The sequence below is a fragment of the Lepidochelys kempii genome, chromosome 2 (genome assembly GCF_965140265.1).
Source record: "Lepidochelys kempii isolate rLepKem1 chromosome 2, rLepKem1.hap2, whole genome shotgun sequence".
Classification (NCBI taxonomy): Eukaryota; Metazoa; Chordata; order Testudines; family Cheloniidae; genus Lepidochelys; species Lepidochelys kempii.
The window spans coordinates 3479921-3501978 of NC_133257.1; the positions used below are offsets into that span (position 1 = coordinate 3479921).

Below are 22058 nucleotides of genomic sequence, written 5' to 3' on the forward strand. Positions count from 1 at the left end.
TTGCCAAAGGCTGAGAGCATCCACCCACTCGGAGGGAGGCCTGTTCCAGAGGGGAACAGACGCGACTCATTGACGACTTGACTGCTGCCGTCCTGGTGCCTAGGGCCTAGTTCCCCCAGCGGACAGTGGAACAATGACACGGCCCAAGGACTCCAGAGAGCTTGGCCCTCAGCTGGTGCTTTGCACAATGAGATCTCAGGGCACCTCACAAAGGTCGACAGCACTGGCCCAGTTTCACAATGGGGGAAATGAAGGCACCGGGCAGCAAAGGGCCACACATTCACAAGGGCCCTCTGGTTCTGGATACCCAGCATGAGGCATTTTTAAAGGTGCTGAACACCCACCTCATCCACTGAGCTGGGGGGGGGCTCAGCCCCTCTAAAGTAGCAGGCTGGAGGGGGCCTCAACCTGGATACCAAAAAAGGAGGCACCTACAATCAGCAGACACTTGAAAATTCCAGGTGAGGCAACTCGTGACGTTTACTCGGCAGAGAACCCGGCAGCCTGACTCCCCCGGCGAGCCGGCAGCCAAGGGGTCAGCTTAAGCAATCCCATGGAAAGGAGCAAAAGCCCCTTGTGCTCACGGATCCCAGACTGCGGTTGCTGGTCCTTCCCACCCCATTCATGCTAACTCCGGGCAATGCCCCTCTGACCCCTTGCTGCCGCCAAGCAGTAACAGAACCCGAAAACCTTCAGGCTGTCTAAAAATAGGCTCTAAGGATTGTGAGAGAGTCTTTCTGGGCCAGCTGCTGCTAACAGATGCCAGGGGCAGTGCATCCTGGCTAAGGTTAGGGTCCCGCTCAAAAGCTGTCAGGGAGCATTAAGTCCCTGGGAAAAAAGCCTTTTAAGAGGAGGTTTGAGCAGCTCAGCGACCTTGCGCGTTGATGGCTTTTGGCAAGGAACCCGACCGTGCTCTGTGCTGGGGCAGCAGAGGGTAGATTCAACCCCCGGGGCGGGCCGGCATGAGACCTCGGCCTGCTGGTGTCGATCACACCCATAAGGCAGCCAGGATCTGTGGTCTGAGTGGCGCGTGGGCAGCGGGCTGGGATCCTTAGCCCCCAAACAGGAAACGCCCTGGGCCAGAGATCAACAAAAGCCCAGAGGCTGATGGGAGTTTTGCCAGCTTGAAGGATGGCAGGATTGGGCCCATTAAAAGGCATCTGGGTGGGATCGACCCAGCATTTATTTAGCGGCTGGGTTAGCGGCCCTCAGGGCAGCGCATCGAGCCCTCCAGTCAACGGGGCCAGCCAGATAAGAACGGTCTCTTGTTTACGGGCAGTACTTGGGGCTGGGGTGGAAGCCAGCAGAGGGTGGCAAGGGGCATCGCAGTCACCGTCAGCCCCAAGGGGAGGCCCAAGTCTGCAGCCTGGCACTCTGAGGCGGGGAGGGGGATCCGCAGGCCCTGGGGTCGAGTGAAGCTTGGTAGTTACCTCAGGGGGCTAGTGGGCTTGGGGTGCTGATCCCCAGTGGGCAGGTTAACGCCTTCCCAGGGGAGACCCTTCCCTTCTCACTGAGTGGCCTGGGGCTCTGGGCAGCACTGGCTAAAGATTCTCCATCACGCAGGCACCTCCGTCCTGCCCTGCCGCCCCTCCACCCCCGCCCCTCATCCCGGTCCAGTGCAGCCCGGCAGCTGCAGCTCAGGGGGTCTAGTCCACACCAGGAGGGGTTTGCCAGAGCAGATGATCTCTGCAGGCAACCCCCCCTCGTGGGAGTGCTTCTGTCAGTCTAGCTTAACCCGGCTCCCCTCACGGAACAGACCTCGGCAAAGGGGCTTTTTGGCTGGTTTGGCCGTGCCTAGCCTGGGGCTTTTGCTAGCAGGGCTCCGGCGGCTCGGAGGGTGGGGTTTTCACACTCCAAACTGACATTGCTGGGCCGGTAAAGATTCCTTCAGCAGACCAGTCCTGACCCATAGTCCCCCTCCTATTCCAGCCCCACACTCAGCCCCACTGCTCTGCAGACGCCCCCAACCCCCCCCAATCCAGCCCCGCACTCAGCCCCACTGCTCTGCAGGTGCCCCTAAGTCCTCATCCCCCCGGCCCCCATTCCCGAGCCTCTTGGGAGCAGAGATGGCAAACTGTGACTGCGGCTGACTGAGAATAGCTGCTGGCTGGAAACTGAGTCAGAACTGGAACCAGGTTTCTAGAGGTCCCAGGCCATGGGGTGAGTCCTCCCCACTGCCCCTGTGTCTCCCCAGTAGCAAGCTGCAGCCGGGGGAGCTGGGTGGGTCAGGTTATCTGCAGAGCGCAATTATGAAACAGCAGAGTTTTTTAAACACTGTTATTACGGCAATTTAAGCTCCTGGTTCCCCTGACTAATCCCAGCCCTCCCGGTTCAGAGTGTGCCAGAGATAAACACGCCGGAGCCTTGCTGCGAGCACTGCTAGGCTCCCACGAGCCGTCCCACTCAGCCACCCAGGAGCTCAGAGGAGCCTGCCTAGGCAGGGATCTGTACCAGCACAAAGCACCACGGCTCAGCATGGCAAGAAGCCGCCGAGCAGGGCAATGGGGCGCGGGCAGCTGGCTGGGGGCACGGAGGCTAATCTTGCCAATTCTCTCCTTCCACTCCCAGCAGCCTCTCCTGCTATGGACAGGCAGGAGGGACAGGGCAGATCTGTTCTTGGCGTGGTGTGTGTGTGGGGAGGTGGGGGGGGGCGAGTCAATCAGCGGGCTCTTTCCCCACAGCGCTCACCGCTTTCTGTGCTGAGGAAGGGCAGACACACTGAGCAACAAGCAATGCAGTAGGCCCCGGGCCCACACTGAATTCGCAGATCCTTAAAATGGGGAGGTGGTGAGAGAGGAGAGGGGCTGAGGGAGGAGAGGGGCCCTGGGCTGTGGAGTTTGTAGGGCCACAGGTGAGGGAATCATGGATTCTGGGTCTGCCCCACCCCCCGCTGCTCTCCAGGGACAGAATCCCAGCCCAGCTCCCCACGCAATGGCAAACCAGGGGCTCCGTTCATCTTCGGCTTGGCCAGCTGCTTGGACCAGAGGGGACAAGAGCTTCTGCTCCCACTAAGAGGTGGCTGTCGGAGGTCAGGGCCGCCCAGCCCAATCTAGAGCCTTACATGCAGCCCCTGGGGTTTGAGGGCACCCACACCCCAGTTGGAGAAGAGGCCCATGGAGGCCCTGCAAGCAGCCAGCCCCGGGGCTGCTTGGCCCAAGGTGGCCTACGTATGGCGGGGCAGCCAGGGGTGGGCTGCAGAGAGGGGGCTGGGTGCGACCTGCTCCAGTGAGCGCCAGGGAGGTGTTCTCCTCCGGCTGTTGGGATGCACCCAGCATAGCTGCCGAGGGCCAAGCTCTGGGCCAGTCAGCCTCACTGGCGACGCCCTGGCTCAGACACTGCTGCCCGAGCGGATCAGTTGTACCAGCTCGTTGGTGAGGGTGCGGCGCTTGCCCTGCCAGCGGAAGTGGGTGGGGGGCCCGCCGGCGCCCTGGCTGTACTCAAAGCAGGGGCTCAGCTCGAAGGCCAGGGCTGATTTCACCAGCCCCACGCCGCCAGCTTTCTGCGGGGCCGGGTGGTAGACACGCCCGTTCTCAGGGAGCATCACTAGTTTCTCCGGCTCGAAGCCGACCGCCAGCCTGTCTCCGCCACCGCAGTAGGAGAGCAGCTCCTCGCCCGCCTGGCCCCGCAGCAGGTGGGTGAAGACGATGGGGCGGTCGTCGCAGCGCACGAAGTTGTGCTCTCGGCCGCAGGGGGAGAGGTAGGGGAAGGCGTCCTGGTAGCGCCCACTCCGGTTCAGCTGCAGTTGTTTGAAGAAGAAGGCGAGGAACTTCTTATCTGGGAAGCAGAGAGAAACCACGGGGGGTTCAGAGGCCGGTGAACTAGATCGATGTGCACTGCAATGCTGAAGCCTGTTTTACCCAACACGCCTCCCCCCGGCAGCGAGCACCTTCATTAGAAGCCCCATATGCCAGGCCAGCGAAAGGCACGTTCCCTGAGGGGGCTCGGGAACCTCGGCACGGGACTCACTCTGGGCTGCAACTCACGCCAAACCCAACTCAAAGCGCACGCTGAGGAGGACGGAGGCCCCCAGGCCTCGCATGGGCCTGTTGACTGATCTGCTCTTGGAGATGCCCTGTTCTGATTCAGGGAGCAGCCTCCTCCCCATTGCCTGTTATTCCAATGCAGGTACAGGCCTTTAAACAATGTCTCCCTTGGAAATGAGCAAAGCTGCACCTGGTCCCTTCCACCTCCAGAGCTCTGCCAGGCTAATCAGGAGGCTGGAAATATCACTCCTGATTAATTCCGGTCTCTAAAAGGCCCCCGCATTCATCTCTCTGCTGACTGCACGCCGCGCATCTCCAGGTGTCTTCTGACAGGCTGCTCTGGGCTGTATGGGGCTAAGGAATCAGCCCTTTCTGTTACTGGCCACCTACAGCTCTCTGGACACTCTGCTTCCAGCCTTGCATAGTCGGCATGATCTTTAGAACCAAGGGGGCCCCGTCAGACCTCTTTCCCCGGGTGGCTTGAACCTCCTGGGGGCACTCTCAAGTTGCACCAGAGCACTACAGAGGCCAGCCTAGCACTGACAGCTCCTCTCTTGCCAGACTCCCACTTATCCCCCTAAGTGGGCAAAGCAGGAAAGTGAAACACACAAGATCTGGCTAGTTTCATGGCTTTGCTCTGTGGCCAGGAAGCAGGAAAGAGAGAGGGACAGGAGACCCTGTTCTTTGCTCCTCCATTTCCTTCTTTCACCCCCCTCCCTGAATCCCTCTGATGGCTCCCCTTTCTTCACCATATGAAATCCAAACTCCTTGGCTCTGGCTTTCAGCGTTGTCTCCTCCTCAGCCCCTCCCCACCCCGTCTCCCCTTCTTCTCCCCTCTTAGGGTGACCCGACTTCCCGATGCTAGGGGCTTTGTCTTTTATATGCAACTATGCCGCCCCGCCCCTCCAAAACAGGGTCCTGATTTTTCACACTTGCCTTCTAGTCACCCTACCCACTTCTCCAGGTCTCAAGGGCCCATTTAGCCATTCCTTCCAGAGGACCTTTGTCTGTCCTCCTGTCCCACTGCCTTTGCATGGAACATCCTTCCCGAGCTCCTCTGCAGGGCCATGTCCCCTCTGCATGCCAGTCTTTGGGCCTACAGAAACTAACTGGCTGCTTATGGGAAGGCTGGGGCTGCCTGGGGAGAACCTAGCCAGCTCACGAAAAACCCCCAGTGTTAACTTGAGTGACCAAGGCCACCCTGATCACATCCCTCGCATGTTGTGCCCCTCAGCTCACGTCTTCTCCAATGGAGGTTCTTTGGGGTGGGGCCCTTTTGTCTTTGGAAAGCGCCTTGCACATGGTGAGCGCCACAGAAAATGAGCCACGCATTCATTACCAGACGAGAGGGCACCAGCGTAGCCCTCCCGGCAGAGCCCTGCTCCATTTGTCACAGTCTCTCTCTCATTTGCTTTTAAATCTATTGCCAAGATCTCACATATTCTTGAAAACCGACACAAATGATTATTTGAAAACGGGAAGCCCCATCGGTCAGTGCATGTGGGGTTGGAAATATATTAAAAGCGTGAGAGAGAAGAGTTCTCGAGGGTGGTCCCAGGGGTATAAGAGAAGACGTATGATCCAATCGTTATTTAGGGAATGTATTACAATAGCAGCCAGAGGCCTGGACTGGACTCAAGTTGGGTTTGGGGCTGAACATATGATACATGAAGACAGTCACTTCCTCAAGGAATTTACAATCTAAAAAGGCAAGTGACGCACAGAGGGGAGGAGAGAGGACTATAGAGGTCTATGCCCAGCTCTGCCACTGAGATGCTGCGTGACCTTGGGAAAAGTCTCTTAATGGCTCTCTGGCTCAGTTAACCAACAGGGGCAAGGACACTGACCGACATTACAGGACTTCAGTTGTGTGTGTGCAGAGAGGGCTTTGGCTGGGGCAGAGCAATGAAACTCAGAGAATTACAACAGCTAAAAGCAAGGGGTTGACACTGATCTGTCTAGGTTCTTCAGTACTACTGGGACAAAGGCCAGTCATGAGAGTGCCTTACAAACAGCCATTTATGTACCCTCGCCTCCTGCCCCCGTCAGGTAGGGAAGTGCAGTTACCTCCATTTTACCAATGGGGGACTGACACACAGAGAGACTAAGGGACTTGTCCAGTGACAGAGCCGCATGCCTTAGCCACCAGACCCTCCTCCCTGACGTGCCGAACAAAAGAGCTTCCTCACAGCAAGGCCTGTTGAACCGTGGAGCAGTTGCCCAAAGGAAGGAGTTTGGGACTGGGCAAAGTGCTGGTGAATGGACAGGGACTGATCTTGCACTGGTCCCTGGGGAATGGGCTAAAGGAAACCTAACAGGATGCCTGAATCCTAGGATGAGATGCAATCACCCTGTTTTCCACAGAGGTAGAAGTCACTTGCTGAAACCTACGTGCTGACTACAATGCTTCCCAAGAACTCCAGCCAGATTCCCATCTCAACTTCCACCCCAGACATCTAGAGTCACTCCAGAGATCTACACCAGCACAACCAAGCTCCGACTGTAGCTCAGGGAAGTGTGTGCACAAAGGAGGGGTGACAGCAAGTCACACTGGCAGGCTGGGGGACTCTCCTTTGGCGGAGGACTCTAGCTGGTCATAGGGAAGCAGCTGAGTTTGGCCAGGGAACATTTGCCCATTACACACCCCACCACCCACACAGCTGCCAGGCTGTTCCCATAATGAAGCCCGATGCCAGCGCTGGCCAGCTTTGTCGCTCACGGATCTTTCAAGGGGCACAAGCTCACGAGAAAAAACAAGGAGTTGTTGAGGCATCTTGTGGGTCACTACAAAAACTAATTTCCCCCTGCTGAGACTCACACCTTCTTGTCAACTGTTTGAAATGGGCCACCTTGTTTACATGGGCCTCGTTAGCACTACAAAAGTGATTTCCACCCCTTCTTCTCAACTGTTGAGAATAGCCCACTTCCACCTTAATTGAATTGGCTCGTTAGCACTCACCCCCCCCCTTGGTAAGGCAATGCCCATCTTTTCATATGCTGTGTATTTATACCTCCCTACTGTATTTTCCACTTCATGCATCTGATGAAGTGGGTTTTAGCCCACGAAAGCTTATGCCCAAATACAGTTGTTGGTCTCTAAGGTGCCACAAGGACTCGTTGTTGTTTTTGCTGATACAGACTAACACGGCTACCCCTCTGAAAGCTCACGAGATGCGTTTTCAGGTTAGCTTTATGTAACAAAGATAATGAAGTCACAGCTGCCTGTTTGCCAAGTGAATTGTGTCCTAGAGCAATCAGGCAATTCACAAATCACCTTTAAAATACTATTTAGCAGCAATGCTGCCTCTGCACCTACTGGGCCAGCTAGAGCTGCTGAGAGCTTATGGAAAACCTGCAGCTCAGGGAGAAGTCATTTGGCAAAAGCAAATTACTTCCCAGTATTTATTAGTTTAGACCCTGCTGTGTGGATCCTTTTTTGTTCGCTAATGGTGTCTTTTATTCCTTTGTTTCTCCTCGCCTCCTTTATCAAGCAATGGCACAGCTTTCTTCCAGAACGGTGCCAGGAAGGGGGTGGACATATTGTGGCTGATTGTTCACCCAAAATACAGCGAGGGGAAGCCAACAGTAGCCGCTCGCCCTCTACTGCCTCTTTCAATCCGGGCCGTAGAGAGAGTGAAACAGGCAGAAGGCTCAGAAGGTTTAACAGGTAGGGGAGAAGTGAACAGAAGTTGTGACTGGCAAGAGCGGAATCCCTCTGGTTGCGCAAATGAAATAAATGTGCAACAGGTACTGCGCTGTCTTTGCCAGGGAATTTGCTGCTGGAGAAAAACTAAATTGCAAACACTAACTGGGATGGACCGAAATGGAGCTGGAGCTCAAAGATGGTGCCAGGACTAGAGGGAAGTCCCAGATGCCGGGTAGTAAGAGGCCTAGCTGTGCCTGCAGCCAAGAGACCCTGGGCTTTGGTCGCAGTGGGACAGACCTATTCGCTCCCCCAATCTCCGTCTTGACCTGAGCAGAAGGCAGCCCAGATGAAGATTCAGCATTGCATGCTGGGACCTGTAGTCTCTGCAGCCGCAGAGACATATTTAAAGTTGTGGGGGGCTGCAGTTTGCTCTGTTCTGCGGGGCAAGGTTTGGGACTCATGACTCCTCGTTTCCCCCGCCCCAAACCCTAATTGTTAAGAAGCTGATGTAATGGCCAGGGAACACAGCAAGGGGTAGCTGTCAGGTGGCCCATTCAGGAGAGGGACAGACCCCGCTGGCATGCTCGCAACAAGCCTGGTGAGACACATTGCTAAGGGGTGGCAGGCCAAGCAGGGCCATTGGCAGGAAGCGGCTCAGGGGATTTAGGGTCTAAATCCCATTTTTCAGCTTGCGTGAAAACATCGGTGGATCTTAAAGCCCCATTTAAGGTTTAACTGGTCAGTTGTTGCAGCCTCTGGCAAGGGGGTAGGGTTATGGGGGCGGTAGCAGATTAACAGGGACCTGCTAAGAGGGAACATGGCACCGTGATGTGACGGGCTTCACTGACCCAAACGCCTCTGTGCTCATCCAGGCTACGAGGGGCGAGAACTAATATCAAGGCAACCTCCCATTGAACCCATTTAAATCACATTCTCTCCTCACCCACTGCCCCAGGCCCAGCAGGCTGCTGGTACAGGGGGGCAGGGATTTGCCTGCAGCTGAGTTACTCTAATAACACGCAGGTCCATCTGTCTCTGGTGATCAGCCAGCCGTGATTTTCAGAGCCTGATTAAGGATTACAATCGCACACGCAGCTCTTAAACACCAGCCCATGAGAAGGGGATGAGTGCGGCTCCAGAGGAAGATAAAAATCCTGTAGAGGAGCTAAATAAGGGGATTTTAGAAATCATCTCCAGGCTTAGCCCTGAACGTTCCCATGGGGCTCTCAGTTTCACGATCCCAGCCGGGCCGCTCCCCTTCTGTCCCTGCAAAGGGGTGTGTGACACAGCTCAGATCGCAGCAGCGAGTGTGGAGGAAGTCAGTGCAGGAGTCCTGCAGGCAGACCCCAGACTAACACCCTCCTGCGAGCAGCAAGGGAGACTGGGTTTCTGCAGTGGGACCCACGGGTGATCAGCGGTGGGGCTGGAGAACTGAGCTGAGTTAGATCCCTCACACCGCACCAGGCTGTCTCCATGCCTAGGAAGTGCAGCAGAATATAGATTTACCAGTGATAGCCTGGGACACATTCACACCCGCGCAGCAGTAGCGGCCTTGGAGGGCTGCAGCCACTGGAGGGCAGCATGGTCACCCAACGAAGGGGTCTGATGGTTTCCAGCTGGCAGAGGGCAGCGGTGGCCAGAGATCCTGGGAGGACAGCACTGTCTGACTACACATGCCTGCCTCTTTCCTCACCAAGTGCTCTCAGGAGCCGCTTGGCCCATTCCAAGCACTGCCAGGTGTCGGCACAGCTGTTCAACCGAGAGGCAGCTAGGGGAAGGAGCTGAGCCAGGAGGCACCGCTCGGTTCAGCACGCCCCTCTCCACGCCTCCCTCGAGTCAGGAGAGAGACCTTGACCCAGAGCGGTGGGAAAGGGAGCGCACAGGGCCCTAGGGGGCTGAGTTTCATGCCTCAGCTAAAAATGGCAATTTGAATAGCACGGCATCTCCTAGCACCATGCTAGGGCAGTGGGGCCAATGCTGACTCAGAGGGGAGAACACCCCCCTCCTGCTCCCTGCAGCACAGCGCCCCCGAGTGCTTCACTGGAGTCTGCACCGCCCCAGAGGGGAGAGCACCCCATAGGGTCCCATCGGATGAGTGACAATTCTGAGGAGAGAGAATTCCCTACTGATTCACTCTCTCCCCTTCCTGGGGCAGGGGAGATTTTCCTCACAGGTCTCCCATCCAAATGCTGAGCCAGCCCAATCCTGCTTAGCTTGCGAGTGCCAAGTTCACAGACAGGGGAAGAGAACTCATCCCTTCATTGGAGAGGTGACAAGGGAGAGCAGAACCGGGCATATGGCACAGGGGCCCAGTGTGCGGGGAAGGGAAGGCGTTACCTTTAAAACAGGTGATGAAGTTCTTCACTTTGGCATCGTCCAGAAAAAGCTGCAAAACAAGGCAAGAGAGGTGGACGGTGAAGATCAACCTGCCACAGCACAGCAGGGCTCCTCCAGAGGCCCGTGCCCCAGAGGCCATGGGAGACATTTCAGAGCCTTGCGTCTGCGGCTCCAGGAGTCCATGGCCCAACTATCCTACCCTATGGCATGGGCAAAGCATGGTCCGTGGAGCTCTGTGGCTGCCCTTTGATCATGATGGAGAATGGCAGGCAGAGACCTGCAGTCTCAGGATGAGGCTACAGTGGGCCCCAACATGATACAAATTAGGTGAGACCGACTGGCCCTTGCCAACGTGCACCTGCGCTGGACATTGACTCTGCTTTGGAGCAGCTGCTCCATGTTGTCGCCGCATCCAGTCAATGATCCCAGCTTCCTATTTGCTCCTCTCATCCCAGTTTACACATGAACACGGTGCTGCTGAAAGCTATGTCCAGCCAGGCGCCCCCCTGCCCAGCTGCAGGGAATGAGTAACTCACTGGAGCCACAAGGAGTTTCCAGTGTCCTCTGGGGTTGTGAAGAGAACAGGGCCTCTGATGTTTTGGCCATGCAGCCATCCCCTCCCCGGGTCTTGTTCCTACCAGTGGGAACTAACAAGCGGGCGGATTCTCAGATGTGCTGAGCACCTGCGGCTCCCACTGAAATCAGGGGTCCTCTGGACACTCGGCCTCGTTGAAAATGAAGCCATCCATCCCTGCTCCCCACAGCACAAAGGGGCAATTCTGCAGCAGCCACAAACAGCCACAAAACCTGAATTCGCCAGGATCATTAATGTACAGAGCAGGCAGACACATCTCAGCACTGCAGATGCTTCTTTAGCACTAATTACAACTCCTAATCTCTCCCGCTATGACTAATTCACCATTAATTCAGTAGGTGGTTAATGCAGAAAAATTGATCAATTGAGGCTAATGGATTAGAGAGGCACAAACAGCCCGGAGGGTTAGAAGAGGGCCAGATGGAACTTCCCAAGCCCAGAAGAGACTATTTCATCGGTCTGATGCGTCCCAGGATTGAGATCTCACATGGGGCTTATTAATAAGTTTCACTTGGCTTTGAAAGCAGGCCAGCCTGCTGACCCTACAGCTAGCATGCCGCTATCCTGCCTGGGAAACCCAGCCTCGATCCCCTTTGCTCCTGGCAGTGATGCTGCATGGATGGTGCCCTCCAGCCCCTGGCAAGCAAGGGGAGTGACTGCAGTTTGCTCAGCAACAATTTGCCTGGCTGCTTTAGGGGTGGCATTAATGGATGCTGGAAGGCCTTCCCTCAGGGCTGCAGCCACCTGCATGAATCAGAGGAGAGCAGAAGGGGGCATGGTGGCGGCAGAGGGGAGCTGCTGTTGGCTCCAAGGAGCCAGGAATTCCCCCAAACGAAACAAGGAACAGATTTCATCTGCCTCCTGGCAGAGAGGAGTCTGCTCCCCAGGGTTTGTCCACAGTTCATACACAGTGTAACTAACCCGGGCACAGGCTGCTACAGCTTGGCCTAGGAGAGTAACTCCATTAGCTGGGAGTCCGTAGCAGGCGGCTCTCGTCACTGGAGCCGGCTGCTAGAGGGGGACAGGGTCAGAGGCGCCATGCGAGCGTATTGCAATAGCCTCTTAGCCAAGGGCCTCTCCCCACCAACCTGACCCTGCATTTGAACCAGACAGCAACCTCAGCAAAGCTACCGCCCCACCCATTACCGAGCGACGTCGCCTCCATCCTTCAGGCTGGAACGGACACAGCCTCACCGGTCCCCAGCCCCTTCCTCCTGGGGCTGGGCCACCCTTGGGTGATGGCAGGGATCAGGCTGCGCTTACAGTCACTTATTTGAGGACTTTGGCATGGTAATATGCATTGTTAGCGTTTTAGCACCACCTGGTGGCACAACTGGGGAACTGTCACTTTACGCCAACCATGCACAATCCAGACAAAAAACACCTGACAACAGCCATCCAACACAATAACAAAAGTGGAACCAACTACAACAAACTTCACAACTCACAGACCACCACTTCTGGGAGACTCCACAGCACTCCATGACACACCAATGTCATCAGTTTATCAGGACAACCCCTAACCGGAGGTGAATTATCTGTCCTCTCCAAGGGACCGAACTTCTGCCCCATCACAGAACCTGATACCATACTAACATGTGGAGAGCTAGAAGAAATCTTTTGCCACCTCTGCCTCCCAGGATTCTTTCACAACAATGACGACACCACCCACAACTACCGTGTTCCCACCGACAATCATAGGAAAAAAGAACCCTCTGACGACACCACACAGTGGACAAAACCACACACTTGATCGTTACATTGATTGGCTGTGAAATCCTTAACACAAATCACAACCACCACAATCCCTCCACCATCAAGAGGACAGCTATACAGTCCTGAAATCTAGCCACCAGAAAACAATCAAACCAGCAGACGGAGGGGGTGCCATTGTAGTTCTCGACCATGATGACTATGTCAACGAGGCCAATTGACACTCTCAGACACCACTTACTATAAGAAACTCAAAGAAGACCCCACACCACAATTCACCAGGAATTTAAAGGATGCCATCAAATCCTTCCCCAAACAACTCCAAGAGAAACTATACAACCTCACCCCCTCATGAGACCACCCCAGGGACCTTCTACATGCCTCCCAAGGAAGCCCAGGCAGGTCCATCATATCTGGCCATCGTACTCTTACTGAAGTAGGATCAGGACTCATAGAAACCATCCTCAACGCACTCGCCACACAAAGGGCCAGCTTGCTCCAGGACACAACCAACTTCCTCCAGAAACTTTACAACATTAACTGCCTCCTTCAGAACACCATCCTTACCACCACGGACGTCACCTCCCTATACAACAACATTCCTCACAATGACGGCATGGCTGCCTTCCTCAAATATCTACAAAACAATGGACAACACTCAGGTATCCACCCCAAACACATCTCCAAACTCATCCATTACACCCTCACCCATAACAATTTCACATTCAGCAACAATGGGAACAGCAATGGGTAATGGCTCCCCAATATGCCAACTTCTTCATGGGCACCTTGAGGAGGAATTTCTGGACAAATGCACCATGAAACCAATGACATACCTGAGATATATCTGGACAGATGACCTAAGCTCCCTTGTAGATTTCCACCAAAACTTCAACAACCAGCACCCATCCATTAAACTCTCTTTAGAACATTCCTGCACCGGCATCAACTTCCTGCACACCACGATCAGCTTCAGCAATGGAACCCTACAGACAACTACATACAAAACACTCACAGATCACACATCCAGTAACAACCCCAAACACACCAAGAAATAAATCTGTTATCTACAGTCAGGCACTCAGATACCACAGAATATGCTCTGAGGAGAAAGTCCAGGATACACACATTAACATACTTAAATCTACCTTCACTAAACAAGGACACGTCACCAGAGAAGTAGATCATGTCATGGAAGAGGCCACAAATGCCTCAAAAGAACCTGCTTCAATACAGAAAAGAAACTCTCTGACTTCACATCTCTAGTTGTCACGGTCATGGAGTCCCTGGGCAATGCTCTGGAACTGCTCCCTATGAAGCCAGGCAGGACTCTGGGGCAGTCGCCTTTCTGTGAGCAGCCTGTCTTCAGGACACACAGCTCACACAGCTTCCACCTTCCTGGGTCTGACCTCAGAGCATTCAGCCTCCTCTGCCCCTCCGTGCGCTTCCCACAGCAAGTCCGCTCAGGCAGGGCTCCTGGGGAAGCCAGATGATCCTGCCCCCCAACTTCGCAGTCAGACGCGACTCTCAGCCAGCCAGTAAAACAGAAGGTTTATTAAACGACAGGAACATGGTCTAAAACAGAGCTTGTAGGTGCAGAGAATGGGACCCCTCAGCTGGGTCCATTTTGGGGGGTGGTGAGTCAGACAACCACATCTGCCCTTCACTCCATGTCCCCAGCCAGCCTCAAACTGAAACTCCCTCCAGCCCCCTCCTCCTCTGGGCTTTGTTCCTTTCCTGGGCCAGGAGGTCACCTGATTCCTTTGTTCTCCAACCCTTTAGCTCTCACCTTGCAGGGGGGAAGGGCCCAGGCCATCAGTTACCAGGAAACAGGGTGTCGGCCATTCTCTGTGTCCAGACCCCTGCACACACTTGCCCTCTAGGGCTCTGCAATGATCATACACCCTTACCCCACCCCCTAGATACTTAAGAACTGCCTAGGGGAAACTGAGGCACCCCCACACTATTCAGAGGAAACATTAAGAACAGTCCCACTTCGTCAGTGTCACCTACCACCCCACACTGGAATCCATACAGGGTAACACTAAACAGTTATAATGCATACTTGATGGGGACCCCAACAGGAAAGAAATCTTTCCCAAACCCCCTCTTCTGGCCTTCAAACACCCACACCCAACCTTATCAAGCTCTCATTAGAAGCAAGCTCCCCATACACCAGGACCCACCAACTCAAAGTGGCACCAGACTCTGCCAGAACAGATGCAAAACCTGTTGACACCTCTTCTGCTATGACGTTCAATGCCCCCATAACACACCTTTCAAGATCCATGGGTCCTACACATGCCTATCACATGTGCTGTACCTCATCCAGTGCATTAAATCCCCCCATAACAACTATGTTATGGCAGGAACGTCTGTGAGGGGAGGGCTCCTGCCTCATACTGAGAAAGAGAGGCCATCAGCAGGTTATCTCAAGTGCCTATATACAAATGCACAAAGCCTTGGAAACAAGCAGGGAGAACTGGAGGTCCTGGTGATGTCAAGGAATTATGACGTGATTGGAACAACAGAGACTTGGTGGGATAACTCGCATGACTGGAGTACTGTCATGGATGGTTATAAACTGTTCAGGAAGGACAGGCAGGGCAGAAAAGGTGGGGGAGTAGCACTGTATGTAAGGGAGCAGTATGACTGCTCAGAGCTCCGGTACAAAACTGCAGAAAAACCTGAGTGTCTCTGGATTAAGTTTAGAAGTGTGAGCAACAAGGGTGATGTAGTGGTGGGAGTCTACTATAGACCACCAGACCAGGGGGATGAGGTAGATGAGGCTTTCTTCCGGCAGCTCACGGAAGCTACTAGATCGCAGGCTCTTGTTCTTATGGGAGACTTCAATCACCCTGATATCTGCTGGGAGAGCAATACAGTGGTGCATAGACAATCCAGGAAGTTTTTGGAAAGCGTAGGGGACAATTTCCTGGCGCAAGTGCTAGGGGAGCCAACTAGGGGGGGCGCTTTTCTTGACCTGCTGCTCACAAACCGGGTAGAATTAGTGGGGGAAGCAAAAGTGGATGGGAATCTGGGAGGCAGTGACCATGAGTTGGTTGAGTTCAGGATCCTGACGCAGGGAAGAAAGGTAAGCAGCAGGATACGGACCCTGGACTTCAGGAAAGCAGACTTCGACTCCCTCAGGGAACGGATGGCCAGGATCCCCTGGGGGACTAACTTGAAGGGGAAAGGAGTCCCTTCCAACCCTGATATTCTATGATTCTTTGGAACTACCTCTCAGGTAGCTGAAAGCAGCTATCAAATCCCCCCTCATTCTTCTCTTCTACAGACTAAACAATCCCGGTTCCCTCAGCCTCTCCTCATAAGTCATGTGTTCCAGACCCCTAATCATTTTAGTTGCCCACCGCTGGAAGTTTTCCAATTTATCCACATCCTTCTTGTAGTGTGGGGCCCAAAACTGGACACAGTTCTCCAGATGAGGCCTCACCAATGTCGAATAGAGGGGAACGATCATGTCCCTCGATCTGCTGGCTATGCCCCTACGTATACATCCCAAAATGCCATTGGCCTTCTTGGCAACAAGGGCACACTGTTGACTCATATCCAGCTTCTTGTCCACTGTCACCCCCAGGTCCTTTTCCGCAGAACTGCTGCCTAGCCATTCGGTCCCTAGTCTGTAGCGGTGCATTGGATTCTTCCGTCCTAAGTGCAGGACCCTGCACTTATCCTTGTTGAACCTCATCAGATTTCTTTTGGCCCAATCCTCCAATTTGTCTAGGTCCCTCTGTATCCTATCCCTACCTGCCACCGTATCTACTAGTACTAGTTTAGTATCATCCGCAAATTTGCTGAGAGTGCAATCCACACCATCCTCCAGATCATTTATGAAGATATTGAACAAAACCGGCCCCAGGACTGACCCTTGGTGCTCTCCACTTGACACCAGCTGCCAACTAGACATGGAGCCATTGATCACTACCCGTTGAGCCCGTCAATCTAGCCAACTTTCTAGCCACCTTATAGTCCATTCATCCAGCCCACACTTCTTTAACTTTCTGACAAAAATACTGTGGGAGACCGTGTCAAAAGCTTTGCTGAAGTCAAGAAACAATACATCCACTGCTTTCCCTTCATCCACAGAACCAGTTATCTCATCATAGAAGGCGATTAGATTAGTCAGGCATGACCTTCCCTTGGTGAATCCATGCTGACTGTTCCTGATCACTTTCCTCTCGTGTAAGTGCTTCAGGACTGATTCCTTGAGGACCTGCTCAATGATTTTTCCGGGGACTGAGGGGAGGCTGACTGGCCTGTAGTTCCCAGGATCCTCCTTCTTCCCTTTTTTAAAGATTGGCACTACATTAACCTTTTTCCAGTCATCCGCGACTTCCCCGGTTCGCCACGAGTTTTCAAAGATCATGGCCAATGGCTCTGCAATCACAGCCGCCAATTCCTTCAGCACTCTCGGATGCAACTCGTCCGGCCCCATGGACTTGTGCATGTCCAGCTTTTCTAAATAGTCCCAAACCACCTCTTTCTCCACAGAGGGCTGGCCATCTCTTCCCCATTTTGTGATGCCCAGTGCAGCAGTCTGGGAGCTGACCTTGTTAGTGAAGACAGAAGCAAAGAAAGCATTGAGTACATTAGCTTTTTCCACATCCTCTGTCACTAGGTTGCCTCCCTCATTCATTAAGGGGCCCACACTTTCCTTGGCTTTCTTCTTGTTGCCAACATACCTGAAGAAACCCTTCTTGTTACTCTTGACATCTCTTGCTAGCTGCAGCTCCAGGTGCGATTTGGCCCTCCTGATATCATTCCTACATGCCCGAGCAATATTTTTATACTCTTCCCTGGTCATTTGTCCAATCTTCCACTTCTTGTAAGCTTCTTTTTTATGTTTAAGATCCGCAAGGATTTCACCGTTAAGCCAAGCTGGTCGCCTGCCATATTTACTATTCTTTCGACTCATTGGGATGGTTTGTCCCTGTAACCTCAATAGGGATTCCTTGAAATACAGCCAGCTCTCCTGGACTCCTTTCCCCTTCATGTTAGTCCCCCAGGGGATCATAGAATCACAGGGTTGGAAGGGACCCCTGAAGGTCATCTAATCCAACCCCCTGCTCGAAGCAGGACCAATTCCCAGTTAAATCATCCCAGCTAGGGCTTTGTCAAGCCTGACCTTAAAAACCTCTAAGGAAGGAGATTCTACCACCTCCCTAGGTAACGCATTCCAGGGTTTCACCACCCTCTTAGTGAAAAAGTTTTTCCTAATATCCAATCTAAACCTCCCCCACTGCAACCTGAGACCATTACTCCTCGTTCTGTCATCTGCTACCATTGAGAACAGTCTAGAGCCATCCTCTTTGGAACCCCCTTTCAGGTAGTTGAAAGCAGCTATCAAATCCCCCCTCATTCTTCTCTTCTGCAGGCTAAACAATCCCAGCTCCCTCAGCCTCTCCTCATAAGTCATGTGTTCTAGACCCCTAATCATTTTTGTTGCCCTTCGCTGGACTCTCTCCAATTTATCCACATCCTTCTTGTAGTGTGGGGCCCAAAACTGGACACATTACTCCAGATGAGGCCTCACCAATGTCAAATAGAGGGGAACGATCATGTCCCTCGATCTGCTGGCTATGCCCCTACTTATACATCCCAAAATGCCATTGGCCTTCTTGGCAACAAGGGCACACTGCTGACTCATATCCAGCTTCTCGTCCACTGTCACCCCTAGGTCCTTTTCCGCAGAACTGCTGCCTAGCCATTCGGTCCCTAGTCTGTAGATGTGCATTGGGTGGTTGCAGAGGATGGTTCTAGACTGTTCTCAGTGGTAGAAGAGGACAGGACAAGGAGTAAAGGTCTCAAGTTGCAGTGGGGGAGGTTTAGGTCAGATATTAGGAAAAACTTTTTCACTAGGAAGGTGATGAAACACTGGAATGCGTTACCTAGGGAGGTGGTAGAATCTCTATCCTTAGAAGTTTTTAAGGTCAGGCTTGACAAAGCCCTGGCTGGGATGATTTAATTGAGGATTGGTCCTGCTTTGAGCAGGGGGTTGGACTAGATGACCTCCTGAGGTCCCTTCCAACCCTGATATTCTATGATTCTATGTGGGTGAAACCAGACAATAACTATGCTCTCAAATGAATTCACACAGGAAAAAGACAAAAGCACCGTATAAACTGTGGGTGAAGACTTTCCACAAAGCAATTGTTCTATATCTGACTTCTCAGTTCTCATCTTCGCAGGAAACCGGCACAACACCTTCAAAAGACGAGCCTCGGAGTTAAATTCATAACTTTGCTGGACACTAAAAATCATGATCTTAATAAAGACACCAGATTTATGGCGTCTTACAACAATCAATAACCCAATAACTCCCTTTTTTTGTTCTATGACCGGAAGGGTGTTAATTGGCCACTTCACCTTGAATAGTCCCTTAGAATATTCATGAACTACTTATGTGAAACAACCTAGTCCAGCTTGTATTTAGCCGTGACCCGTTGGGTATGTCTACACGGCCATTAAAAACCCACGCTGGCCTGTCCCCGCTGACCCGTCTCCTGGGGCTCTGGCTAAGGGGCTCTTTAATCGCACATTAGATGTTCGGGCTAGGGCTGGAGCCTGGGCTCTCGGAACCTGCAAGGTGGGAAGGTCCCAGAGGCCTGCAGCCCGAGCCCAAACATCTATCAGAATTAAACAGAATTAAATAGCCCAAGTCAGCCAGCACAGGCCAGCCATGGGTGTCTAATTGCAGTGTAGGCATACCCTCTGAACACCTTCTCCAGACCTGAAGAGGTCTGTGCAGTACAGAAGCTTGAAACTCTCTCCAACAGAAGTTGATCCAACAAAACATATTACCTCCCCCTCCCCCGGTCTCTCTGATATCCTGGGACCAACACAGCTAAACACTGCACACAATCCAGACGCAGTCGCCACCTGAAGGCCAAGAACCAGAGGACAGCATAGCTGCCTACGAATTGATTGAGGGGTGGGAGTGGGGCCTAGGGACCCAACACCTGCCAGCCCTGCAAACTCCCTCCCTTCCCTCCCCACCTGGGAGCCAGACAGCAAGCTGGGTTCTTTCCACCGCTAACCTCACATCGTCAGGGGCAGTTTTTAAGCACTGGCAGCAACAGTCTGTGGCCGGAGGATCTGGGGGTCCTGCTGATGACACGACAGGCACAATAAGCTCTAATTTGCTCCCCTGTATTTATGTCGGTGTCTGTCAAGGCAAGAGACCCGACTCAGATGCATGGCAAGGGGGGGAAGAGGCCATTCTTAGAGACAATGCAGCCAAGCCCTCCCCTCGAGGCAGAGCTGGAAGGAGGACACAGGGGCTCTCCCTGTCTGGAGGCTGGGAGCAGTGATCTCACCTTACTGCAACTTCATTTTGTGCCCAGCTCTGCCTTGTCCCACATAATGAGACTGGACAGAATTTATTTTTTTTAATCATCTCATCTGATAATATCCATGTTCATTACTAAACGGTTATCATTTTTATCAATTTACATCTTCACAGTTGTGCAAAGTTATGGATTTTAAGTATTTTTTCAATTTTTATTGATGTAAATTTTCACCTTTGTGGGAAACTGTTGGGGGGGGTGGAGGTCAGACAATTACTTAATGCCCGTAGATGTTGAGATTCAAATAGTTTTAAATCTTTGTAAAATGTTAAAACACAAACTGACAACATCACATGTTAAAATATACAACGTGAATAGCCTTAAATCAAACCCTGGTATGTTCTCAAGCAGGATTTCTCTTACTTTACCTATCTGTAAATGTCGGTCATGATGGATGGAAATATTTTGTGGGTTCCTGAATGTTTGACGAAATCAACATTTACCAGGAAAAAATCAAATCCTTCCTGGCCACCCCACCTGGCCCTGGTGGTCGATGCTGTTACTGCTCCATTAGTGACTAGAAATTAGCCACTGCCAACTCTCATGATTTGGCATAAAGTGAGCTGTAGCTCACGAAAGCTCATGCTCAAATAAATGGGTTAGTCTCTAAGGTGCCACAAGTCCTCCTTTTCTTTTTGCGGATACAGACTAACACGACTGCTACTCTGAAACATGATAATTACTGTTTTCCTTAAAGCCCCAGCTCCTGGAGTCACGGGACGATTTTTTGGCCACCATTCTTAAACAAAAAAGTAAGTTTCTAGGCTGGCGTGGAGATAGCTTCAAAACCTGCACCCTGAAGGCTCAACAAACAGAAGGCAAATAAAAAGAACCCCAAACCTAGTCCGTTTACACCATTGCATGATTTTCGGGGAGCCCGATTCAGGATTTTCGAACACTTGGGGCTGGCAACGCTGCCCGGCAGAAACGGGGGGGCTGCCAGGCTCTGGCGCAGTGGGGCTTGCGGAGGCTCCCGAGCCCCACTTTCAGCTCCTGGCCCACGGGGAGAGGCGGCAGCGTCTCCCCAGGCCCCCCGGCCCCTCTCCTCTCCCCACAGCCCCCCGCCCAGTGCGCCCAGCAACCCCGGCCAGCGCCCTGGGGCCAGGCACCGCCGGGGCAGCGCTAGGCTCGGCCCCACGGCAGGGGGCTCCCCGGGATCTCCGGCCTCAGGCCGTCGGCTGGCTCCGCAGAGCCGGGTCCGCCCGGCCCCGGGGCCCCGCGGCCTCCGCCCGGCCCCGGGGCCCCCGCTCGGCTCCCCCGGCCCGGGGCGCACCTGGCCCTGGTGGTCGACGTAGTAGAAATACTCCCGGGCGCGGGGCGAGGGGCTCTGGCCCTGCGTGTAGGCGGCGGGGCCCGCGGGCCGCAGCAGGAAGCGGAGCCCGCCGCGGAGCAGCCTCATGGCCGGGGCCGGCCGCGGTTACCCTGGAGCGGCGGGGCCGGCCGCGCAGCCGCGCAGCCGCTCCCCGGCCCTGCGCTCGCGTTCCGGGCCTGGGCTCCCTCCCTGGGCCGGGCCGGCCCCGGCTCAACCCCCAATTAACCCCCCCCAGCACTGGCCGGCCCCGCCCTTGCCCCCCCCATTACCTCCCCAGTAATGGCTGGCCCCGCCCTTGTCCCCCCCCGACTAACCCCCCCCCCCAACTAACCCCCCCCCAGCACTGGCCGGTCTGACCCCAATTACCCCCCCAATTAACCCCCCCCAGCACTGGCCGGCCCCCCCTTGCCCCCCCCATTACCTCCCCAGTAATGGCTGGCCCCGCCCTTGTCCCCCCCCGACTAACCCCCCCCAGCACTGGCCGGTCTGACCCCAATTACCCCCCCAATTAACCCCCCCCAGCACTGGCCGGCCCCGCCCTTGTCCCCCCCATTACCTCCCCAGTAATGGCTGGCCCCGCCCTTGTCCCCCCCCGACTAACCCCCCGCAGCACTGGCCGGTCTGACCCCAATTACCCCCCCAATTAACCCCCCCCAGCACTGGCCGGCCCCGCCCTTGTCCCCCCCCCCGACTAACCCCCCCCAGCACTGGCCGGTCTGACCCCAATTACCCCCCCAATTAACCCCCCCCAGCACTGGCCGGCCCCGCCCTTGTCCCCCCCCATTACCTCCCCAGTACTGGCTGGCCCCGCCCTTGCCCCCCCCCCGACTAACCCCCCCCAGCACTGGCCGGTCTGACCCCAATTACCCCCCCAATTAACCCCCCCCAGCACTGGCCGGCCCCGCCCTTGCCCCCCCCATTACCTCCCCAGTAATGGCTGGCCCCGCCCTTGTCCCCCCCCGACTAACCCCCCCCCAACTAACCCCCCCCCAGCACTGGCCGGTCTGACCCCAATTACCCCCCCAATTAACCCCCCCCAGCACTGGCCGGCCCCGCCCTTGCCCCCCCATTACCTCCCCAGTAATGGCTGGCCCCGCCCTTGTCC

General features: G+C 54.3%; 1 protein-coding gene across 1 annotated transcript; it reads right to left on the bottom strand.

Annotated features, from left to right (window-relative positions):
- Positions 1-1998: 1998 nt before the first annotated feature.
- C2H8orf82 (chromosome 2 C8orf82 homolog) lies at positions 1999-21121 on the bottom strand. The gene is made up of 3 exons (XM_073329925.1): positions 20915-21121; positions 9967-10015; positions 1999-3774 (listed from the first exon to the last, which is right to left on the bottom strand). Exons 1-3 carry the CDS (start codon positions 21038-21040, stop codon positions 3329-3331), a joined length of 621 nt encoding a protein of 206 aa, XP_073186026.1. The 5' UTR covers positions 21041-21121; the 3' UTR covers positions 1999-3328.
- Positions 21122-22058: the final 937 nt, after the last annotated feature.

What these genes read in the sequence shown, in the direction of transcription:
- C2H8orf82 (XM_073329925.1), bottom strand. Translation starts at nt 21,040, where the DNA reads ATGAGGCTGCTCCGCGGCGGGCTCCGCTTCCTGCTGCGGCCCGCGGGC. An exon ending in ACGTCGACCACCAGGGCCAG is followed by an intron (nt 10,016 to 20,914) that starts GTGCGCCCCGGG and finishes CTTGTTTTGCAG; the next exon opens with CTTTTTCTGGACGATGCCAA. An exon ending in CTTCATCACCTGTTTTAAAG is followed by an intron (nt 3,775 to 9,966) that starts GTAACGCCTTCC and finishes TCTGCTTCCCAG; the next exon opens with ATAAGAAGTTCCTCGCCTTC.